Below are 23353 nucleotides of genomic sequence, written 5' to 3' on the forward strand. Positions count from 1 at the left end.
GTTTAACGGGACATTTCCAGTACGATGTGAGAGAGTTAGTCTGGTCACTCTCAGTCACCCTCTTCCTCGGCCCAGTGTTTGTGGGAAAAAGGGGGCAGGGGGAGTTGGGACTTCAGTAAATCTTAAAAAATAGGATGAGATAGATTAACAAAAGAGGGGGGAATACCGCGTCTCACCATTAGCTATCTCACCCCCGAAGACCTCACACCCAGGTGATTCTCCCGCACTGGCCACCTGAGAGAGAGAGAGAGAGAGAGAGAGAGAGAGATCTCCGGGGACTGGCGGGTGAGACACCCCCTGGTGACACCCTCTGGTTTCTCACAGGCCGTGCAACCTCTGCATACAAAGTCCTCAGGGGGGAAGTTTCCCAAAACAACGCTTCCCGCTGCACAACCTTTGCATACAGCGTCTCGAAAGACAGAGACCCTCGCAAAGCCAGCATCCGCTTCACCCACTGTGGTGGCTACAGCGCCTCAACCTTCCTGCTGCCACTGCAACATGGAGAGTCGACCAATACTTCACCTTCTGCTTCTCCCATTGGCCTGCACCTCTCAGGCGTACGTCATTAGAATCACTGGGCTGCAACTTGCAGTCCAGTGTCTCCAAATCCCTGGTCCTCATTCCAGTACTTTGGCCATTGTGGGACTTTAAGTGCCCAATGTTACAATTAGCCATTTCTTCTACTATTTCAATTTTACTATAGGACATTAATAGTGTATGGTCTCTAGGCAAGTCAGTAAAGGTATTATCCCATTCCTCCTGACCTGTTCTTGCTCCCCCATGTGAACCTCCCACAGATCACTTCACCCAAGGTCAGGATCAGGAAGCGTCTGCCTTCCCCAGGCCACATGGGAAGGGTCCCAGGCCAGGTTTTCTGTGGGAATCATCTGTTTCATCACTGCTGAAAGCTCAAGGGAACAGTCATACCCCTTACGATTGTGAATTGTACAAATCTTGGAAAGGTCAAGGGAAGAGCTATACCACTTGAGAGTATGAACTTTATGAAACCTGAAGAAACTTGGGGTAAGGGAAGCTCACGCTCCCCTCTATACCCTAACCCCACCCTGAGACTTGTGAAACTTTGTTTTGATTTCAGCACCTTAGGTTAGGATTTGGACACATGACGAAGAACTTTACTTTAGGCATTCTGACACGGACACCATTTTGTTTTGTTGAGCCAGGGGAACCCCTCTTCGAGTTAGGGCGAGATAGGATTTTCTCCAACCCCCTTTTTACTTTGGCTAATAAAGTTATTTGCCAACCACCTTGTCATCCCTTTGCAGTGTGGAAATGAGCAGGAGTTGAAAATCTAGTTACTTCACAGGAAAGTAGTTAAATTAGGTCTTGTTGTTTTGTTTTCTTTGTACAGGTAACTGATCCAGGAAGAGAGCGAGTACCTGTGCTCGTTATTTTCTCCACTTCCCCTTTCCCTCTTGGGTTGACTTGTCTTAAGGTATTTATTATCAGTTGTTAGCAGAGTGACTGAATGGGTACAGTGGGGTTCAGCAGCTTCTTCGGAGAGTAAGAATCTCGGACCGGATAATATTATAATAATAATGATATCTAGTTTTATATAGATCTACAAACCCCGCAGGTATCCAAGTGCTGAAATAACATTTGATATTATTATCCCACCGCCTGGTACTCAATGTATCGACCATGGAAGGATGAAAAGCTCAGTTGGCCCTGCCGGGATTCAAACCTGCATCAGCAGGCTGTGCACAGATGTCAGAATGAGCGTTGAGCTCACTGTGCTCTCTGGCCGGCTTAACAATGCTCTAGGTGCAATGGGTGTTTCGAAAAGGATCTTTTCTCATTTATCCCATACATTGGAACACGAGATACGCCACAGGTCTATGTGCTACATGATGAATCTAAAATAAAGGGCCAGTCTCAGCAAGAAGAAAGATGGATAACGCCTGTAATAATACGAGCAAAACTAGTGTTGAGGAAATGAAAAGGTTGGCACTAGTTTGAATGTCTAATGCATAGAATGCAAGATAAAGAGACTATGTCCATGACAATCTAGGACACCAATTATACATAAGCGCCATAACAGCTTATCAGGCACTGCAGAGAATCAGGACCTAGACATAACCCCCCCATATTCCCAAGATACTAAGGAACTCCCACAATTTAGATCAATGCCTAAATTCTATTAAAGATCAAGAGAGCACTGTGGTTAATAATGTAAGAATATAAGTAAGCCATGTATATAATGAACGTTGGTTCTGTAAGGAACTCATGGTGGCAACAGTAAAGACAGACACAAGTGATCACAGTTCAAGGGGTGTTTATTGAACTTTATAATGGGTGAGATAAACGGCTAATCTAAACCTAAATCTAAGATGGGAGAAAGCTACGGCCATCAAATAATAATAAGGCAGTCCTAGTGGCGTCTTGTCAAATAAAAAGGGCCTATACTAAAACTATTGCCAATCCTTACTATTAATTAGAAAAAGAGTGTGGGATAATGTTCACCTGAAAAGAAGGAAGTGTTCTCAAAATGATAAGTCAGGATGGTATGGCTGGGTCTCCCTTCCCCACGTTTGAAGCACGGGACAAGGTGGGACTCTCTCGAGCACAGCACACACCTGGGTCCCGACAGCACGAGGTTCACAGTTCAGTTCAACTATATCAAAACCCCTTCGGAGGCTAAGTCTCTTTCCCGCAAAAGTCTCTTGCCTTAGAAGGTTTGCTGATTAGAAGTAACAAACAGACAAAAAGTTCTGTGATTTTCACCTTGGATGATTGCTCTTCGCCCCTAGGATCTCCCTCCGTCGGGCTCGGATCCTCCTTGTAAAAACGGGCCTCCCTCTGTCGGGTTCACTACGGCCTCTCAGACAGACATCGCTCGTAATCTTTAGGAGCCTTGTCGAAAAATATGGTAGACAAATAAACAAAAGTTCTTTTGGCGATTGCTCTACGCCCCTGGGATCTGCCTTTGCCGGTCTCGTTCCTCCTTGCAGAAACAACAAGCAAGTAAAAGTTCTTTGGGCAATTGCTTTTTGCCCTTGGGATCTCCCTCTGCCGGGCTCAGATCATTTCTTGCAATCTTTGGGTGATGGCTCTTCGTCTCTCAGATCTCCCTCTACCGGGCTCGGACAACTTTCTTTCCAAATTTTGGGCAATGGCTCTTCACCTCTGGGATTCCCCCTCTGCCAGGCTCAGATCCTTTGTTGTATAAACAGGCTTCCCTCCTTCGGGTTCACTACACCTTTTCTTCTACACAGTTCATGTATTGCGCAGTTTTATCAAAAATCAGGGTTTCTTTCTCTTCAGCTTTCTTTCGCCATCCCTCTGTCGGGTTCACATTTGCCAATCATCACAGTTCACAATCGTAGTGAAAAGCAGGGTTCCCTTGCTCTAGCTTTCCTCTAGCAATGGGTCAGAGACTTCCGATTGTACAAGGGATTTGACGTGACCCTTGTAGGACCACTCTGACGCCTCACGCCACCCTTTCCTAGTGTCTTCTATTTCTTGTAGTTTAAGAACCAGGTCCTGGTCAGAGTCTTTCAAATGAGTGCCCACGTGGCGCTGGACCCCTCTGCACCTGGACATCAACTGGGCTTTCTTTAAAGTTCAAACATCCACACAAGTCCTTTCTTCTTGCGTTCAAAATGGTGCTACTCTCAACCTTGGGCTTAACACAGTTCGGCTTGATATCAGCTTCCTCCGACTCACCGGCAGTGCTGAACCCGTTGGCTTCTTTGTTCTCTGAAGTCAAGGCTAGTAACACGGTAGACAGCTTGCCCCTCAACCTGCGTTATTTACATGGGAGGCCCCCGTGTACCGTTGACATCTGTTGCTCCGCACGCCAGCTATAACTCATGGTCTTACGTTTTCCCTTCTGGAGGCTTTGCAGGTCTGAGTTGAAAAGGGCAAGGGAAATTCCCCCTTCGTCGTCCTGGTTGCACCGCTTTTCTTTTCCCTTTGTACTTCTGGTTTGGTGTAGCAGTCTCCTCCTGCGTTCGGCCTCGCTAGTCGTGTGCCTTTGTTCTTCGCCCTCCATCCCTGTGCGGAAGGTAAAGGCCCGTCAGGTGTGTGTGGTTATTATCAATTGCCTGACTCTGCCCGACCAGAGTGTTGGGATATGTCAGGTAAACAGCTCCTGTTCTAGTCCGTTGTCCGTCACGTTGGGAGAAAGTGTTTGTATCAAAAGAGGGGCGTAGTAAACTTTCCAGGCATCCTATGGTGGTTGGGTTTATGGAACAAGCGCGGAAATTCCTGGGATAGTTATCTTGACATGAATAAGGGGGATTGTGGGAAGGGAAATGTCTGGTTAAAGCAGACAGTGAGTCCTGGAAATAATAATCAGAGGGACGGTGAAAAGAATGACTGAGTGCTCGAGTAGACAACAGGAAGACAGTTATCCTGGGGGATGTAGTTTCCCAGGGCCTCCGGATTTGGATATCTAATAGGTTTACCAGATGTGGAGGGGTTGTTGGATTTAGAGAAGGGAGATTCATTAGGTGTAAGGGTCTCAGAGATTTGGTCTTCCTCGTCATCTTCCCCGGTGTTATACCACGTCTCACCTGGGATGTTTCCCCGAGCAGGACTTCGGGTTCCCTTACCCAGGTGATCCTCCCCCCACCGGTCCAACCCCAGGAACTGGATCCAACAGCGATGGCTGTGTCCTGCCCACCTGGATAAGGGATTCCCATGTCCTACTCAGGAGAGCACACTTAGGTTTCTCAGTTCACTGTGCCAGATGTCTGAATTAATTACCTATGTGATAATATTGCTCAGCGATTTGTGGAATAAAACACAGCATGTTAAGTGTAGATCTACAGGCACTAAAACAACCATCTCTATACAAGTAAAACACGCACAGCCCAAAATAAAGACGCTTAACTCCGCTGGGCGGGCAGCACATTTTAAGGATGAGTGCCAAGGATCTGGATTGGTCTACTGCCAATTGTTACATATGTCTTTAAGGTATAGATGTTCTTTCTTAACTTAGAGGTTCAAGCATCATTAATCGTGAATATGGATTTGTAGAAAGCCATAAGACTAAATGAAACTGTCTTTAAAACTACATACACTGAAAGCCCTTAACCATTATCAATAATTGAAAATGTATACAATTTACTGATCAATGTGTATACAATAAAGATGTGGGAAGATGCAAATACATTTTCTAAGTACCTACTATTATGACATGTCACATGGAAAATAGATATGAAAATAACCTGCAAAAAGAAATTAGTAGATAAATCACTAATGTACCTTCCTTCATCCTGGGAGGTTTCACTTATAGTGCTATCATCAAACACCTGGTGTGCCTTCCCATTGGAGCCATTGGAGGGAGAAAGCTGCTGTGGATTGAGAGATTTGGCACTTGACGGTTTAGAAATCTTTTTAGTTTCATTTTTCTTTGCATCTTTTATATTTTCACCATCAGAAGCCATATTTTTCCTGTAATTGAACACATCAAAAAAACATTAGCACGTATGAATGAAAAGAAGAGGAATGTAAATGATTTCCTTAATCATAGAAGATATTAAGGTTCAGAGGTAAAATCTATATCATTAGGGGTTTGCAGAATTGGGAACTTAAATTAAACTATACATTCATAAAAAAAAATACAGAAAAGGCTCAGTATGGCACCTCACTGTTCATGCACCTTAACCATCAGTATACAGTTCCCAGCAAAGATTTAAAAATCTGTTGCTGCATCTTCATTGTTGGCAACCAGTTGCAGGACAACCATCTGCATATCACTAGACAAATGGGATGACACCTCCTTGACCTGTCCATCATGTCTTCGTTCCATTGGAGATGTCTAGGGGTCGCTCATGCAGAGGTCCCGTTCAGCGCCAGGATTTGCGTCCAGCTAGCCAGTGGTTCTGCACTCTAGTGAACAATTGCTAGTAATGGACAGCTAGATGGCCCTGGCACAATGAAGAAAGGGCCACAATGTTGCAGACTACTTCAAAGGACCCCCAGGACAAGATGCATGTGGATATCTGCTATGGCCACCACAATGGAAAGGTGGAAGTTGAGCCTTGTGGCGTAAACAAAGAAGCTGGTCCTTCAAGGCCCATTTTCATGGTGGAGAGATACGACGACAAGGGAAAAGGGCTCTTGTTTAAATATTCGACTGCCAGCAAAATCCCAAGTTCGAACTCGGGACTGCGAATGATACAGGAACTTCACACACAAAGCTTTGTCAGCCCACAGGATAGTTCTAGGGCGGTTTGAAAGGGCATGGTCCTCAAGCAGGGGTCGAGATTAGTTCTTACCAGTTCATGGGTTGAAGCTCCTCGAAACCCTTCTGGAGATCAGAAAAGAAGCACGGCTTTGCCAGAACAATTGAAGAAGACAATGCTGGATGGCGAGTTACGGGTCTACAGTTAAATGCTCCTCTTTTGAGGGAGTTTTGGGTCGAACGACATTCTGAAGAATGGCTTCAGGAGCCCACCAATGATAAGGCTCTACAACATTCAAAATGGCAGGGGCCACATGCAGCCACACACTCACACCACCACTTTGTCCATGAAAGGTGTAGCTATTCTCAGGGAAAGGGCTTACCATATTTGAGAATATCTACCCATGGGAGGCCAGGAAAAAGGCCAAAGTACAAGATGGTCAAAGGACAGGAGAAAATCCAGTGGCACAGTCATGTGGCACTCTAAATGGTGTTATGCTGTAAAATGCACAAGTGCATTAGACGGTACAAACGTATCAGCTGCCACCAGCCCATCCTGGGCCCATGAGGTTTATAACCAAAATGTTACAATTAACAAAAGTACACGGACACAGTTTCCATACAGCACTTCACATAAGTGATGGGTGCAGGGAAAAATAAACACAGAATTGTACTATGGAGAACAGAATTTACCTGCAACGATAGCCATATGGACTGATCAGTGCACCCAAAACAAATGAGTTTAGCAAGGCCAGCAAAGTTAAAAAGGCTTCACTTGCCTCCAGAAGTCAGAAGAGGTTCAAAGACATAACAAAATAATTGGTGTCCCATTGATGTTCATGGAGGACAAAGAAGCAATACGAACATCTTTCTAAATACCACTTAAGACTCTTCATAACGATGCCAGCAGCACAATCTTTGCCACATTCTTCCTATCAGAATTAACAATCTGGATTAATAAACACAACATATTATCAGGATTACAGACTGGTGTTCTAGCAGGATAATCCACATTGGATAATCTTTTATTGCTTTACAATATCTAATCACGCAAGCGAGTGTCAAGGTTGCTCAACCTATAGGTCTTGCCTTTATTGACTTTAAAGCAGCATTCAACACTATTAATAGAGATATGCTCTGGAGTAAATTAAACAAAGTTGGCATTTAAACAAAAACCTGGGAGTCCTGATGGACAACAAACTCACTCTAGAGCCACAAGTAAACGCCATAATTAAGAAATCGTTCTTTCTCCTGAGATGGGTTAAAAGGATCCTACCAAACCTCTCATTCACCAACATAACTGCCGTCATCGCCCTCATCATGACCAGACTAGACTAGGACAACAGACTATATTTAGGCTTGCCTGAACAACTCCTAAATAAACTCCAACACATACAAAATGCGGCGGCCAGACTGCTACTTAAACTACCTAGAAGAGAACCCATCAAAACAGTGCTGAAAACGCTACACTGGCTATCCATCAAACAGCAGATCAAGTTCAAATCAATGTGCATAGCCCACAGAGTAATCCCCGACCAAGATGCAGAGTTCATCAGAAGAAAACTAAACGTACATCACACTGCAAGGCCACTCAGATCCAGCAGCGACATCTGTTTGGAACCCAAATCATACAACAAGAGAAAACTCAAAGGTTCCTCTTTTTCTCACCTCGCTCCAAAAACCTGGAAAGAACTACCAAAGAACATACGGAACACAAGAGATCACCTACAATTCAGGAAACTCCTCAAATCATGGCTCTTCACCCGATAACCAGAAAGAACGTTGATAAGGACATACACAGAGGAACTGGGCCAAGAGAAGAACCTACCTTGACTCCCTAAATAATCAACCCATATAAAATAAGGATATACGGATCTGTAACATAACCGCTTATCAATAAAAAAAATACCACATCAATCATACCAAGGAACACCCCAGATCAATCGGAAGGGAGAGCAAGGTATGACCCAGCAATGGCACCTGGCATCCCTCGAGGGCACAGGCAGCAATGGACCACTGACAGTAACATATCAGAAGTAGCGCGAATGATAATATAACTCCACCACCTAATGAATGAGTGATCTGTCCGTGAGGCTGGGAAGTTCGGAGAACCACGGTCTCGCCGGCCACCATGGAGCTATCAGAATGATGCTGAGGTGACAAGATTCCTTCATCTTGCAGATCACCCTGTGGACCAGGTGTGTGGGAGGGAAGGCATGCGCTGTATCCACTGTATCTGGAATGCATCACCCAGGGAGCCCTGCCAGGAGGCGTACTGTGTTGGCACTTCCTGTTGTCCCAGGAGGCAAAAAAGTCCACATGAGGATGCCCCCATCTGCTGAAAATCTACAGCAGCACCTGGTCGTTTAACTGCCACTCGTAATTGTCCGCTCCTAGTCTGCTGAGCCTGTCCGCCTCCAAGTTGGATTCCCCCCGATTGATATTTAGCCCATTGTCAATTGCAAATGTTTACAGTGCTGACAATTTATGTTGAAGGCCTCCCGGTGTGCAATCTAACAGTGGGAGATTGTCCGCAAAACCCAGTCATCCAATTCTGAGAGGACCTATTTTTATATTAGACATAGATGCATTAAATGCCATCAGTAGATCTGCTAGACAAATTATAAATAACGTAGCTGCTAGGTGACACTGCTGCTTAACTCCTCGACAAGTTGATATTAGTCCAGAGACTTTAGCTTGTTATACTTGAATACATCAGTTAGTCAGATTTAGACACAGAAGGTAATCATCGAGAATAGACCAGGCGGGATGTTACACTGCTTTAGTTTGTTTTTAAGGACTGTATCAAAAGCGGCAGAAAAATCTATAAATGCCCCATAGACTGGCAACTGACGTCTAGACCATGTGTGTTCAATCGCATAGACCAGTGTAGTAATATTATGGATCATCGAGGTTTTTGCCTGAAATCCAGATTTATTTGGGGGAAAAATGTGATAATCTGTAATCCATTGATCAATTCTTTATGCAGAATGTTGGCACAAATGTTATCTAGAATATCCAGCATCGCTAACATGCGATAATTAACTGGATCTTTCCCGCCCATTTGTCTGGCGATAGTTTAACTAGTGTGTTACAGGTGCGGTCTGGACCTATGGCACGTGAAGATGATGAGTTTGAATCAAAACTTTAATTTCTTCCATCGAGTGGCAACAATGCCATTAGTTCATTGCAGTCTTTATTGTTTCATCAATAGGTTCATGAGCTCCCAGAGTCTTAATGTGCATAGCCCATTCATTTTCACCTACACCATTGATCGGGAAGTGTCTTCGATTGATTTATTACTGCCCATATTTCTTGATTTTTATTCGATCTCGACAAATGGGCCAGTGTTCGCCATATCTCATTTACCTCATTTGCTTTGTTCCAATGGAGCCACTTTCTGTGCTCACATTTTATGAGCTGAAACAGTTTTAATTGCGACTACCGCTTGTTCAAAGGCTACTATCGCGTTGGTATCGCTAATGTCTATCATTACTTGCATCTTATCAATTAAGATAGTAAGCTCCTGTTCAGCATTCTGATTACCCCTAGTTAAGTTAGTTGGATTTCATATTATACGGTTGTATCCAGTATTGAGAGATATTTCCATTTAGTTCATATGTGCTTTTATCCTCCATATCATTCGCTAATAGTAGATGAAGAGGAAGATGATCACTTTCTTCTCGGCTGCCAACCGCCATGTCCAACACAAATTCCTCAGCAGATTCAATAATTATAATGTTATCAATGGTTGACATACTCATACTGCCAATTCCTGTTGGACTTCTGATAGTATCACTTTGTCAGTTGCCATTCATCATCTTCAATTTGCATGTTTGAATCAAATTATTTCACCCTTCCCCATGGCTATTTGACATGCAAGTCTTATATGGTCCTGATGTATTCTTGTCACCATCAAGACGAATGGAATCAGTTATAATGGCATTGAAGTCGCCTAGCAAAATAATTGGCATCTTCACATCACATTCATCTAGAATTCTCTTAACAGTTTGAATATTATCTTATTAAAGGCACCGTTTGGAGGATTGTATAGATTGACTACTAACATTGGTGAGCACTTCTGGCTCTCACACTGAATGACAACAGCCAATACCATATCTTTCGACCATCTAGTTTCAACACCAATCCATGGATGTCTTAAAGATATTATCAACCCTCCCTTAGGATGTGCCAATGGTCCTTCAATGGCCAGTCTTTGGATCGTACTGCGCCCATCAATGTCACAGGGTTCCCATATTTGTATTTTATTTATTTATATAGCGCACCAGGCCCAAGGGCATCCGGGTGCATCACTTGGATTCAGACATAGTACAGAACAATGTAATGAGTACAGACAAAGCATTTGAACAAAAAAATATACAGGTTATAAAAGAAATGTACAAATATGCAAAAACAGGTTATAACAGTAAGTTGATAACGCTATTATGACTGTGGGGACATAGGAGCAGAATTAATCAACTTTACAATATTGTTTGTTTAATGCCAAAACATAAAAAACAAATATATAAGAAATACAAAATTGAAATTTCAACACAAGTAAATTCATAAAATGTCATTTTTCGGAACACATTAAAAAGATCATCCAAATCAAGATACACCACACTATCATATTACATTTGTCAGAAATGATATATTTACATTTTCCTAACATGATTTCATACTATTATGGTCTTATGTCTATATTCAAATTTTAAAATATACTTGACAGTCGCATAATTACTTCATAATTTAGCACTGCGGGGGCACAGTCTGTTATATAGTGGAATGCAGGAGAATTGTCATTCAATCAACTGTTTATGTTAAATTCCTCTAATTTCAGTACCAACTCTAAGTGAGGTTACTTGCCCGCAAAATATAAGTTGCCATAATAAATCTGGAGATAGATCTTTATAATCTTCAACAGTCGATTTCAATTGCTGGGTGCGCATTACCATAGATGCTTCACAGTTAACCAACAAATGTTGCAATGTTTCATCCTTGCCTATGATCTTACATAAACGACAAACATTTTCTTGGCGCTGGATCAATTTTCGTTTTGGCCTGGACTTCCTTAATCAATCATAGGTTAAACCTTAGACGCAAGAAGTCGGATCAGTATAGCGGGGATTGAGATTTTTGCAACTACAATTCAGGCTCACTATATTTTTGGAGGCCAAACGGCTGATTTCTAAAATCTCGATATTCCAGGCATTTGGCTCTCGTTTGAATCCAATCAAATTGGAACAATTTGGTTTTAGACCTCGTCGGATTCTGGATCAGAACATCAAGTGAAATGTCTGTTTGTTCAAGCCTGAATTACTGTCATTCTCCATTTCTGCACAAACAGATCCTCAGATTCTAGCATATGCTTAGATAACATACCAATTAACAGCATTGATTTGGGGGCCATGATACATTTCCTAAATAGCACCATCAATTGCCAGAGATAACTTGCATATAATGATATTAAATTTAGTTCATTCCTGATTCAAGCACTGGGGACACAACCAGGTAGCCTCAGCAAACGTTTCCAAAATTTGGCCTCAAATCTATTCCACAGTAGTTCAGATTTCACTTTTTTGGTTTCCGAACCATATAAAAGTATGGGAGTAACCTTTTGCAGATAGAACATAAGGGCAGGTGTCATTGAACATTTCCCATATTTGTTTGTGAAATGGACATATTCAACTTAGCTTCCAGGCATGTGAGATGCACCTTATCATCATGGTCTGCAATGGTCATATCCAAGTATGTATTCCAGTGAACGCATTCTAGTTCTTTACCCTGCAGCAACCACCTATCTCTTTGGTGCACGCTTGCTGTTAACCATGATTTTTCTCTAGATTGATGGGTAAGAAGATTTTTCTGAACATTTTTGGGAGCATCAGATACTATTCCCTCAAGAGCCACCCTTATTTGTATTCTGGTGTTAGTATGCAATGCTCGAATCAGACCAACCAGAAAAGCGGGATAGCCCGCGAGTATCAAAAAGCAGCTCTCTCAATATAGAATCGAAAGCTGCCCGTAGATCAACAAAAAAATGAAATATAATGGTTGCGTCATAGGGGCAAAATGTGAAGTAATAGATTTAATTGTGAGAAGATTGATCGCAGTTCCCATTCCTGCGATAAACCCAGTCTGAAAAGGATTGCATTGAGAGTTTTGCGACACCCATAGATTGTAGTCTTTTAGTATAAACCTCGAGAAGATTTTCCAGGAGCATCAAGGAGGGCGATCGCTCTGTAATTAGCAGGACAAGACCGATCGCCTTCTTGAAGATGGGTACTATCACTGAGCATCTCCACGATTCAGGGAGGATATTGGTCTACAGAATTTGATGGAAAACAATGTAAAGAATCTTGGCCCATAGCTGGGGATGTTGCTTGAACATCAAGTTGTTCAAGCCATCAGGTCCCTGGAACTGCTAGATTTCATTATGTAGAAGAGGATGTCATCTTCTAAATTGACCAAGTTCTTATAGCTAGTACATACGTCTGAAGTTCAGTTCAAACAACCGTCTCGACGTTTGTATATCTTGGAGTAGTAGGCGATCCATTCATGCTGTAAGACCCCATTCATCTGAACTGTCATCTGTCTCAAGTGGATGGCTACATTCAACAGGGACCAAATTTCCACCTTATTTTTTGAGTGCATAGCCTCCAGCATAATTTCACCATCACGTTGGTACAGATTAGCCTGATGCCTTCATAACCAATTCGTATATTTGTATTTTAATGTTTGCAGTGTCTTTAACCGTAATGACGCAGGCAATAAATGAGCTTGTTCTTTATCTCTACGTAGCTCAGCTTTTCGGGCCTGCACTTCAGGGTCAAAGGCATGTTTTGGTTTGAAAACAGTGATGAGTAGCAGAGCTAGAGTGCAGTTGAAACAATTGTAGGGTTGAAGTGTATTGCTCACCAAACCACCCAGTGCTTAACAGGATGCTTTTAAAGTTATATTTCAATAGTTGTAAGGATTTTACATTATTAATGCTTAGTGACGGCTGATAGCTCATGTGCGTAGAAGACAAAGAACTTAGACAATGCGACCAAAGTGCTGAAAGCAGGTCATGGTCACTATGCGCCTGTGCTACAATCTCCAAAGAGATGGTCCCACTAAAAGTGTATCCGTCCATAAAAATATTGTCAATGACGGATTCACTTTTGCCACGCCGTCAAGTGCTCCAGTGTGGATTATCACTTCCAAACGCTCCATTGAGCATAAGAAATTGTCGAGTGCGCATGAGGGACAACCACCTGTGGCAAGCAAGATTGTTTTTTGAATTCTTGCGTGACAGGCACTGTAAATTTAGATCACCAGCCAAGACAGTATTGGTGATCTCCGGGGCTTGAGCGACCGTATCTAAAAGCTTTTCCAGATCTCCAAGGAATTTATCATCAGAAATGGCTGAGGGATTGCGGTACATGTTAATTAAAGCTCATGCCATCATGTTATTTTATTCTAACCATCTGAAGGTAAAAATTAGGGACAGCCCAAGGAAAGATCTCAAAACCTTTGTCACTTGCCACCGCCAACAGTAAGCCAGAAGGAGGACAACTTTTGCTATTTGACTTTGCTGCCTGTAAAATAATCTCATAACCATTCCATACTGGTTGTTCAATCAACCAAGCCTCCTGCAAAGCTATTATATGGAATGAAGATAAGGTTGTCGCACTCGAGTCAAATAGGTGTGCGAAGCCGCAAATATTCCAGCTGGCGAGTGAAACTGTTCCCAAATCCTGAACCCCAGCTAGTTACAGCCTTGTTTGATCTGCGTTACAAAATGGCCCCAGGCCCTTCATATTTTGATTTTGATTATACATTTTAGGAGATTTTGCCGTCTTGGGCAGACACCACCGAGTTTCTGCTTTGAATGCTGTAGGATCCTGAGCAAGAACGAAACCCAAGGCAACCCATTCCATTTTGGCTTTCCAGATGACATTTCTTACCACATTTGAAACCATCCATATTCTCAAAATTGTTACATCTCGATCATTCAGAAACTCTACCTGTGTAATATCGGCTGAAGTGACGTCCTGCAGGTTAGATATTTCCTCAAAAATAGCTAGCACAGATAATCTATTGAGATCGTAGGCAGGAAAAGGAGCCGGTTGGCATTTCATTAAGAAGCAATGGTTGTTTTGGCCTGATTTGGGTTGCTGAGCAATGTCAACATCACTATGGGACTGTTTAGGAATAAAGTGTTTAGCTATATCAGCCCCTCCAGCTATGTCTCGAGTTGCCACGTTCGAAGAAGCATTGATTTCATCATTGATTTTCGATGTGGCAATAGCTGTAATATTGCTATCAGGCCTTGATGTGCTCTGTTTTTGTAACAAGAGGAATTCAGCTAGCGATGTCTGTTGCTCTAATGTGCGGTAAGATATCACTCACCAACATTAGAGTTCTTATTATCTAGAGAAATCGAAGTTGGAGGACAGGTGTCTTTAATCGCGTTGGAGGCCTTCGGTGGGTTGCAGCTACATTGAAACCCTTGGGGGCTGCCACACCCACTGTGTCTATTATTTTTATTGGAATCTTCACCGGACACGACAGTGGGTTAAATGTGTTTGTTTTTGCCCTTCTTTGGCCCCAGCCACAGCTATCGCCTAAATCAAGTCAATCAAAGGCGCATCATTTTCAGGACAGGAGCTCTTCGCCTTGAGTGCCTTGCGCTTCTTTCTGGCTAGTTTATATTTGTTAAGTGCTGCATGATTCCCACAAACCCGAGGTGCTGCAACAGGTGTTAACTGTTTAACAAATTGTTTTACATTTGAATTCGATTGCAAGGTTGCTTTTTTCTGATTTCTTGTTTTTTCATTTCACAAAAAGGTTTTACTGATCTGGAATTTTATTTAGAATGGAACATAGTTAATAAAGGGGAAGAAATCGCTGCAGGTTTAATGACCACTTTTTCAGCGGCAATCGCTGAAGGTTAGCCACAACTTTTTTTGTTCACAGACCTGCCCTACAGGCAGTGTGAGAGTGCTTTGGTTCTCCCTCTCCACCTGGCCCATCAACACGTGGCGAATAATCGATGAAAACGTAGGCAGAACATCCTTCATCAGCACTTTCACGGCAACATTCTGTGCCTCTTCATCAGTCTGCACATGCGGATCCTTCAGCTTGCTAGTGGAAAATCATTTTCCCCTCGCTACGTGTTTTTTTATCAAAATCGTTCATCCACAAAATAATATTATCAATCTGTGTGGATTGGCGTGAGATTTTGCAATCTAAGGTTTCAATTTTGTGAGGGAGAACATAGTTGTATTCATTGCATTAAGTGTGATTTGAAGCTGGGGTAGTTGATTTGTATCAGTAACATGAGGAGACGGAAAGGTCCGGGGGAAAACGGAGAGGTTGGGATCTTCGAGGAGTTGGTTGAATAAAAGACAAGGAAAGATTGGCAACAGTGTGATTAGATTGATCAAACATACTGTGAGATTGATCTGTGCTATTATTGTATCTCTCAGAATGAACAGAAATGTGAGAAAAACACTGGGACGCCAACCAAAGCATTCATTTCACCCCTGGCTTGTGACAACAAGTTGAAAGACCACTCCCCGCCACACAGTCCGAACCACAGAATTCTTCATTGGGTACATCAGACATGGAAATATGATTAATACAACTAACACCAGGTGGGAAGGTGTAGGGTGGCTGGCTAGTTAAATCAACGACCACGGCTTCAGTATCCGGCACAGCCATTGGAGCACCAGCACCAGATAAAATTTGAGTGTCTGTAAGAGAAGCACTTACTGTGATTGTTTCAGAAGACGGAGCATCCACTAGCTGTAACTACCCAGTGACTCTTCTCTGGAGATGTGCGCCCACTTTTCGCAACTTCAGAGTCCAACAATCGGGGCTGACAGAAATCGTGAATATCTTCAGCTGCATTCCTTTTATCGAGCATGAAGGAAGAGATCCCTGTTAATTTCCTTCTGCTGGCAATTACAGGAAATGCTTTCATGGGAGTTGATTTGAGTGTGACCGACGCCCGTTTAATGGCCAAGTGAGCAGGCATGCCTGATTTCTAAGTGTATGGGCCACTGCGCATAAGAGGCACAGGGTTTAAGCCTTTGTTTCTCAAAAGACAATCCTCCTCCTGAAGCCAAAGGTCAAAAACAGCTTAACTCCAACTCAATACTACAGGGACTTAAGAATAGAAGGTTATCATAAGAGCTAGTACAGTTGCGGTTCCTTAAGCAGATTTCTGGCATGCTGCGCTGCGAGCAGCAACTTATGGGCAATGTGCTCGCAGGAGCGCACGGCTTCCCCTTTTTATTGAATTGTGGGTAAAGGGGCGTGTCTGAGCCTAAAAATATTACAACATTCTAAATTAGGCTTCTAAGTACAGATTAGTATAATGTTACTCAGTGTTGAGCTTTCAAATGCTTTCAAAAAGGTCCAAAGTCCATTGACATACACCAAATGACGAGCAGTAGCCAAGATCCACGAGTCGAGTAGGGTCACAGGCAGAATCTCCAGCCGAACAGCAATTTACGGACAAATAAGTGTATATTTGCAAGTATTCCCTCTTCTGTATCATAGTAAGAATTACCTCTCGTGTTCCAGGACATCGCAATATTATTGTTATCAACATTGTTTATTGAATTGAGCCTTAAAGGCAACTGGAAGACATTGCCAGTATCCTTCCAAGGAATCGGAAAGGAATCAGCATTAGGCACTCTATATTATTATCTGTGGGACAAGTCTTATTTACCAACAGATTTTCTTTGATCAATGTTTCTTCAGGGAGTCCTTGCTGTTTCAGATTGCTAGGACCATTTAGCAAGTTACTCCCATATTTGCATGTATTCATAACCATTTCCTGGCACGAGTATCCAAGTTTCTTAAATTCATTACCATGTTGTAGAATGTTCTCTAATATAGGTACATTAGTGCACCAGATATTCGTGGTCAAACTGGTGGTGTCAACTGATATACAATTCTTAGATCTTTAGAAGTAATCATTCTCAGAGGTATAATCGAATGACACAAGTCAAGAATGCGCGTTTTATTGAGAAGGGTGACTATTGCAAGGGTCAGTCGCTTGAAGTTGTAGTACATGTATTTTATTCTGAGGTTGGCTACCTTGAACTTCAACACTCACCATTTCTTTTGGTTTATTACATGCACGATTATGTGTTTTATTGCTAGCAGCATTTAAACACAGATTTCTTTCTGTACTATTTAACATTGGTGGCTTATTCCTTACAGCATCATTACTTTCTGGGATTTCAATAAAGATGCTTTGCATGTCAGCAAGAATATTGTCCGGGATGCCTGTACTTTTCTCCACTTTCTTCTTGCGTTTAGCCGCAAGTTTATGTCCCTCAGGTCTCACCAGAGAGACAGGTGGGTGATCTTTCTCATTCAAATTGGCCAAATAGTTGCGTATGTCATTTAGTCTTTTTGGGACCTTTGGTCACTTTATTTACCGAGCACACATGTGGTGCATAAACTGCCACCACATGTTCATTATCCTTTCTATTTAAATCTATTATACAGATAGTGGGTTTTATCATATTCTCAGTACATTTGATATTTGTTTCTCAGTGTCACTCATAATGATAGTTTCCACTGGAGTAGATATTATACATCAATTTATTATCTTCTTATATCTTTTGTCAGTGTACATAGCAGCTTGTGAATATTTCTTATTTAACTTAGTTTTTCCCTTTGTGTTTTTCTTATTACCTTTCTTTGTGTTTTCTAATACTAAGCATGTTTGACTTTTTGCCATGCGGCTTGTGACTACTTTCGCTGATATTGTAATTTTGCTCTATTACTTCCTGATCTTTCTCAATTGGGTTATCTGCATTACAATCATTCGCAGACACTTCATTAGAGAAAAGACATGCTCGATCTGTGTTCGTACTACTATCGCATTATTTTCCTCCTTTTATTGATACTTTTGTGGAGTAAGATAGAGAGCACATACAGTTTGCGTTCAATGTTTTCACATTTATCCACTAATGTGGCTTATAGCCTCAAACATTTCGTTAGAGCTGAGGCTGTTAGTTCTCGGGCCCATTTGAGTTTCAGATGTAGAACACTCTTGCTCAGTGGATACAACATCAGATATTGGAGCTGAACTCGGTAATGCATGCTCATTAAACATGACATAGGTCACCACCAACTGTCCAGTTTCAGGGTCAACTTAAATTCTACCAGTGTTCACAATATTATTCTCGCCCTCGTCATCTTGTAAGATTTCTTCATTCACACTTCAGGTGTTCATCAAATTAATTCCTCCCAGCACGGGGTGAGTTATACCATTCATTTTCTCATTGTTTACACCTGAATTTTCCTCTAACTCGCCACATACTTCAGGTGTGTGAATTTGGTCTTTATTAGAATCAATTTGGTCGCATTCAGCTGACTAATCACCATTATGTTTTGTACCAGGAGACTCGCCTGCGATGCTATGAATTTCCTTATGAGGATCGACATCGGAAAGCAACTTATGATTACTTGCAGCTGTTTCCGGAGCCTCTCTCTGTATATTTACAGCTTCAACGTTAAATGCAGGCAAATTCATCTGTTTCATTGCATTTGCCTTTTCAACGCCGTTAGTGTTGGAGGGATTTATGTTAGGCAGAACTTGTATGCAGTACCCGTTGGGACCACTATACACAACTTTGAGTACAGGTGTAAGCAAAACCAACCTTTGGTATAAGTCTGTACTATACAGTTTTTGGTAGCGGCGCTGAGCAGCCAGGCTTATCTCAAGAGGGAATGTGAGCTGTAAGGATATTACGCAAAGGTCTACAATCACAAGTATTCAAATAAAATCTTACACTCAAGGTTTATTGGTTAAACATTTATTAATTTATTAAACAGTCAGTTATAAAACATTCACTAGAAGGAGGCAATCTATATTACACAAAAATATACTTCAGTACTTTACACGGTATGGGTCTGAGGCACTTAAACTACTTTGAAGGAGGAGCAAAATGGCAGAGTACTTTGAAGTAGAAGCAAAAAGGCATAGGTTAACGAAAAGAAGATAGTTACTCTTTAGACAGTGCAAATAGTTTGAGTTCACCAGAGGAGCGGATTCAATGCAATAGGTTAGGCCAAAGTCAACGGGCTAAAGTCTTGTATAGGATAAAGCAGTCCTGATAGTTAAACGGAAAAGTCTTTGCCAAAGTTCTCAGAAGTAGTTCGTAAAAGAAATATTCATATGTTGGGTCACAAGCTGACTAGGCCTGCAAGTTGCCAAAGTTACAAGCACTTTCGCAGTGAGAGGTAAGTTCTCTCAGTCGGGTTTTCACAGTACCTTACAATGAGGAAAAAGATGCAGCTGAAGACTTCTGTTCCTGGCAATTCCTGTAGATCTCGTTGTTCTTGGGCCTCAGTCATGGGGACAAGAGAGAGGATGTCGGGGGACTGCTGGACTGCACGGGGACTGGTCAAAGCTGGCACTTGGCAAATCTTCAATTCCGGTAGCTGTAGTCAAGCACACAAACTGGTGTCCCTCTCCCTGGATATTCAGTTTCCTGCAACCAGCTCTGAGAATGGTATCCAGGTGGCTTACGAGTTGCTTGGTCCCACCAACTCAAAGGGAGAAGTCGTCCTTGCAGGGCTTCTCTGTCGAGCTGAGCTTGGTGATTTGGACCTGCAGCAGGGCTTCACCGGGCAAACCAACGGTCCAGGAGTTGCAGCAGCCGTCCTCTTCAAGCTCGTCTTCGGTTCTTTCGTTCCAGTGGTCGACTCTGCCTTCAAAGCCAAGAGACTCGCCTTTTATCCAGTTTCCTCCCATTCATTCCAGCCTAGCTGCCACTCACCGAGCAGGGTGGCTGTCTTTGCAGGACAGTCAGCCAGCCAATCACGCCAGAGTGCATTTAGGTCTCCTAGGAGACTAAGCACAGGGAGTTTTGGGCACCTCCCTCACTTCCTGCCCATCCCAGAGACTCGGGCGGCAGAGGCGTTCTTCAGTTCTGAATCCCTCTAAAGGCGATGAAACCAAAGGACCAAATCTGGTTTGGCGTGCAGAGACAAACTCTATAAGGACCTTTCCAAAAATAAATGGTGAAAAAAGAAGACCAGGACCTTCTTTTTTAAACAAAGGGGGCTCAGACCCAATCTTGAAAAACATGGCTCCTGTGGTTTAACACTACCGGTGTTCACGGTCGAGAAAAATCATGGTAGTTTGTTGTAAGACCATCGCCACCAGCCATTTCGATAGGAAAGGGTAGCATTTGACTGCAACATGAGTTTCTAGACACAGGGGATACTAGGTAAACCCTCCAGCACTCTATTGTAAGATAGGGTGTGCTGGGTCTAGGAATTTGAAAAGACTAGTAAAGTCAATTTCACTTTACTTTCTCTGGAAAACAGTAGTTTATCCCATAGAAGGTATTCAAACCTTGGGAAAGCCTGAAAGGCTTCCTTGTGCCACTGCAGTGAGGGTGCTGTGTGACAGACATGAAAAGATGATGTCTATGGAGTTGTCTGAAACTCCATAATCAAAGACCACGAGCAAAACACACCTCAAAATACATTAGAGATTAGGAAAAAAGGGGCACACTCTCTGCAGGTAAAGATATAAAGTCCTCAAAATCCAGCAAAGTTGCTGGGGGTCTCAAAGGTGAAGGGAATTTGCACATTTTTGAGAATTCTCCCTAACAATTTAACACTTGAAAGATAAGTTTGGTGCCTAAACAGGGTAGTGCAGAGCTATGCTCTTCTGTTAGAGTGTGTATAATGGCCTCCCCGCCTCTATAATACTCAGTGTGCATTTCGCACAGGTTTCCATACGTTCTTTTTTTGAGAAAAAGCTCGTCATTTTTGCTAAACTGGTATCATTTAGTAAGCCTTGCATGTGAATGGTTTTACAAGCACAGGCACGACTGTCTTTTAGGACGAGCAGCACTTTCAGTTTGATTGACCACTGTATCAGGACCGCCCTCGCCGATCTCATTCAGCTCAATAGACCGCGTCACTGTGCCAATTACATTCAAACTTATGTCAATTTTCGAATATCTAGACACCAGCAATAAAGTTTAGTTTTATGTTTCCTAAAGCAATGCAAATCGCTATTACACGTTATATCTCGCAGTACTTCTGTATCTAACGTGGCGCTGTCTTGCACCGGAGAGCACTACCGGTATCCGATTACACTCGCTTTTACTTCAATGGCAAATAAAGTTGGCGTAACATGTACAAACTTAAGCTTCAGTGTTCAGTTCAAGATGCGACAAGTAGCTTGCTCCTACATTCCACATGTGGATTGCAGTGGAGTGCCGCTGTTGGTGCTGGCGCAAATCAGCAAACAGCACTTCCACGAATGTGCGGGCACAGATGCATGCGCGCCTGGCTTGATATAGGGTCGCTGGCAAAAAGGGGCGTGGCTAAGTAAAAACAAGCTCATTTAGCCCTATATTACAATGCATTACTTACCGTAAAAGCATTTCTGATGGTTGTATCTGCTTAGATTCACATGCTGTGCATAGTCTGACATCCAATGGTCACTGCGGAGTATTGCATTCTGTTTTCATAGTCGACAAGGCGTGTCTGTAACGCTATCCCTATTGTACCCACAATCCCTCACGCGTCGAGGTCCCTCTGTTTGTATTTTTTCTGTCGAGGGAGCCTATTAGGCGTGAGTGAGTACAGAAAACAGAGAGATGGATAAAGGATGTCTATGTTCCTTCCATCCGAGCGGGGATCTAGACAGTAGTGTTTTGTAAAGGTGTGTACAGAACTCCAGGTTGCCGCTTTGCAAATGGACTCTAGGGGAACATTTGCAATGAATGCTATGGAAGCCCCAGTGCCACGAGTCGAATGTGCTCTCGGCTTGAAGGGTAGTTCACTCTTAGCAAGAGAAACGGAGTGATGCATTGGACAATCCATCTAGATAGTGTATTTTGAAACTGCATCTCCTTCTCTTCCTCCTGCCACTGAGACAAAGAAAGTCTAGTTCTTTCCATATAAAACATGACGGCTCTGCGCACATCTAGTGTATGCAGGCGCCTTTCTCCTAAATTCGAAGGGCTTTGAAAGAACGTTGGTAGCTCTATTGACTGGTTGACATGGTATTTTGAAATAAATTTTGGTGCAAACCTAGGATGTGTGCGTAGAACCATCTTATCTTTGTGAACTGTTACAAAGGGGTCTGGTATAGAGAGCGCTTGTAGTTCGATCACTCTCCTAATGGAGGTGATAGCTCTTAAGAAAGCAGCCTTAAGAGTGAGGTCCTTAAGGGATGCCTTGTGCATGGGTTCAAAGGGTGAGCCCATAAGCCTGGTAAGTACCACATTTAGGTCCCATCCGGGAGCTGGGTTGGCTATAGGAGGGTGTATCCTCTTTACTCCCTCCATGAAGGCTTTAATAACTGGGACTTTCCACCATGACACTGAGTTGAGAAGTGGTGTATGCGTAAAGTGCAGCTAGATGAACTTTGATAGCATTAAAGACCAATCCTGAGTCTAATAAGTGAGTCAGGTAAATAACTATGTGTGGGAGAGCAGTCAACAGGGTTGATGCTCTTCTTTGTACACCAGATGACGAATCTCTTCCATTTGCTAGAATAGCAGTAACAAGTGTTAGGTTTTCTAGCCTCCCTAAGAATGTCCATGCATCTTTGAGGGAGCTGTAAGTGTCCAAAATCTATGACCTCAGGATCCAGGCTGCTAAGATCATGGTCTGTGAGCATGGGTGTATCGTCTTGCCCCTGACCTGTGACAGCATGTTGCACGGGCAGGGTAGTTTCACCGGTGGAGACAGACATCTCCATCAGGTGAGCGAACCACAGCTGTCGGGGCCACTAGTATCATGGTGACTGGTTCCTGGTGCATCTTGTGCACTATTTTGTTGAGAAGGGGAGTCGGGGGGGAAAAGCATAAACAAATTTCCCTGACCATGTTATCCAGAGACCGTCCCCCTTGGATCGGTTCTGGGGGTACCTGGAGGCGTAATCTTGGCATTGGGAGTTCTACAGAGTTGAGAACAGATCTATTTCTGGGAACCCCAATTGTGTGAAAACGTCAAAGACAATGTCTTCTTTTAACCACCATTCGTACTCTGCGGGCAGAGGGAAGTCTCTTTTGAGTTTGTCTGCTAGCAGATTGAGTTTGCGTGGTACATTTTGTGACAACAGGAACATGTGTTTGAGAGCCCACTTCCAGATTTTCTGGGAAAGCTTGGACTGTCCTGGAGAGTGCGTGCCCCCTTGCTTGTTCAGGTATTACATGG

The 23353-nt window shown here is 42.9% G+C and overlaps 1 protein-coding gene across 5 annotated transcripts in view; it reads right to left on the reverse strand.

The window, feature by feature from the left end:
* Positions 1-23353, reverse strand: part of ANKRD26 (ankyrin repeat domain containing 26) — a 915250-nt gene that overhangs the window by 487386 nt on the left and 404511 nt on the right. For all 5 annotated transcript variants that reach the window (XM_069627947.1, XM_069627948.1, XM_069627949.1 and 2 more), the window contains one exon: positions 5230-5418. In XM_069627947.1, coding sequence (XP_069484048.1) covers positions 5230-5418 — 189 coding nt within the window. The remainder of the gene's footprint in view (positions 1-5229; positions 5419-23353) is intronic.

This window comes from Ambystoma mexicanum, chromosome 12 (genome assembly GCF_040938575.1).
Source record: "Ambystoma mexicanum isolate Mex_15411 chromosome 12, UKY_AmexF1_1, whole genome shotgun sequence".
NCBI lineage: Eukaryota > Metazoa > Chordata > Amphibia > Caudata > Ambystomatidae > Ambystoma > Ambystoma mexicanum.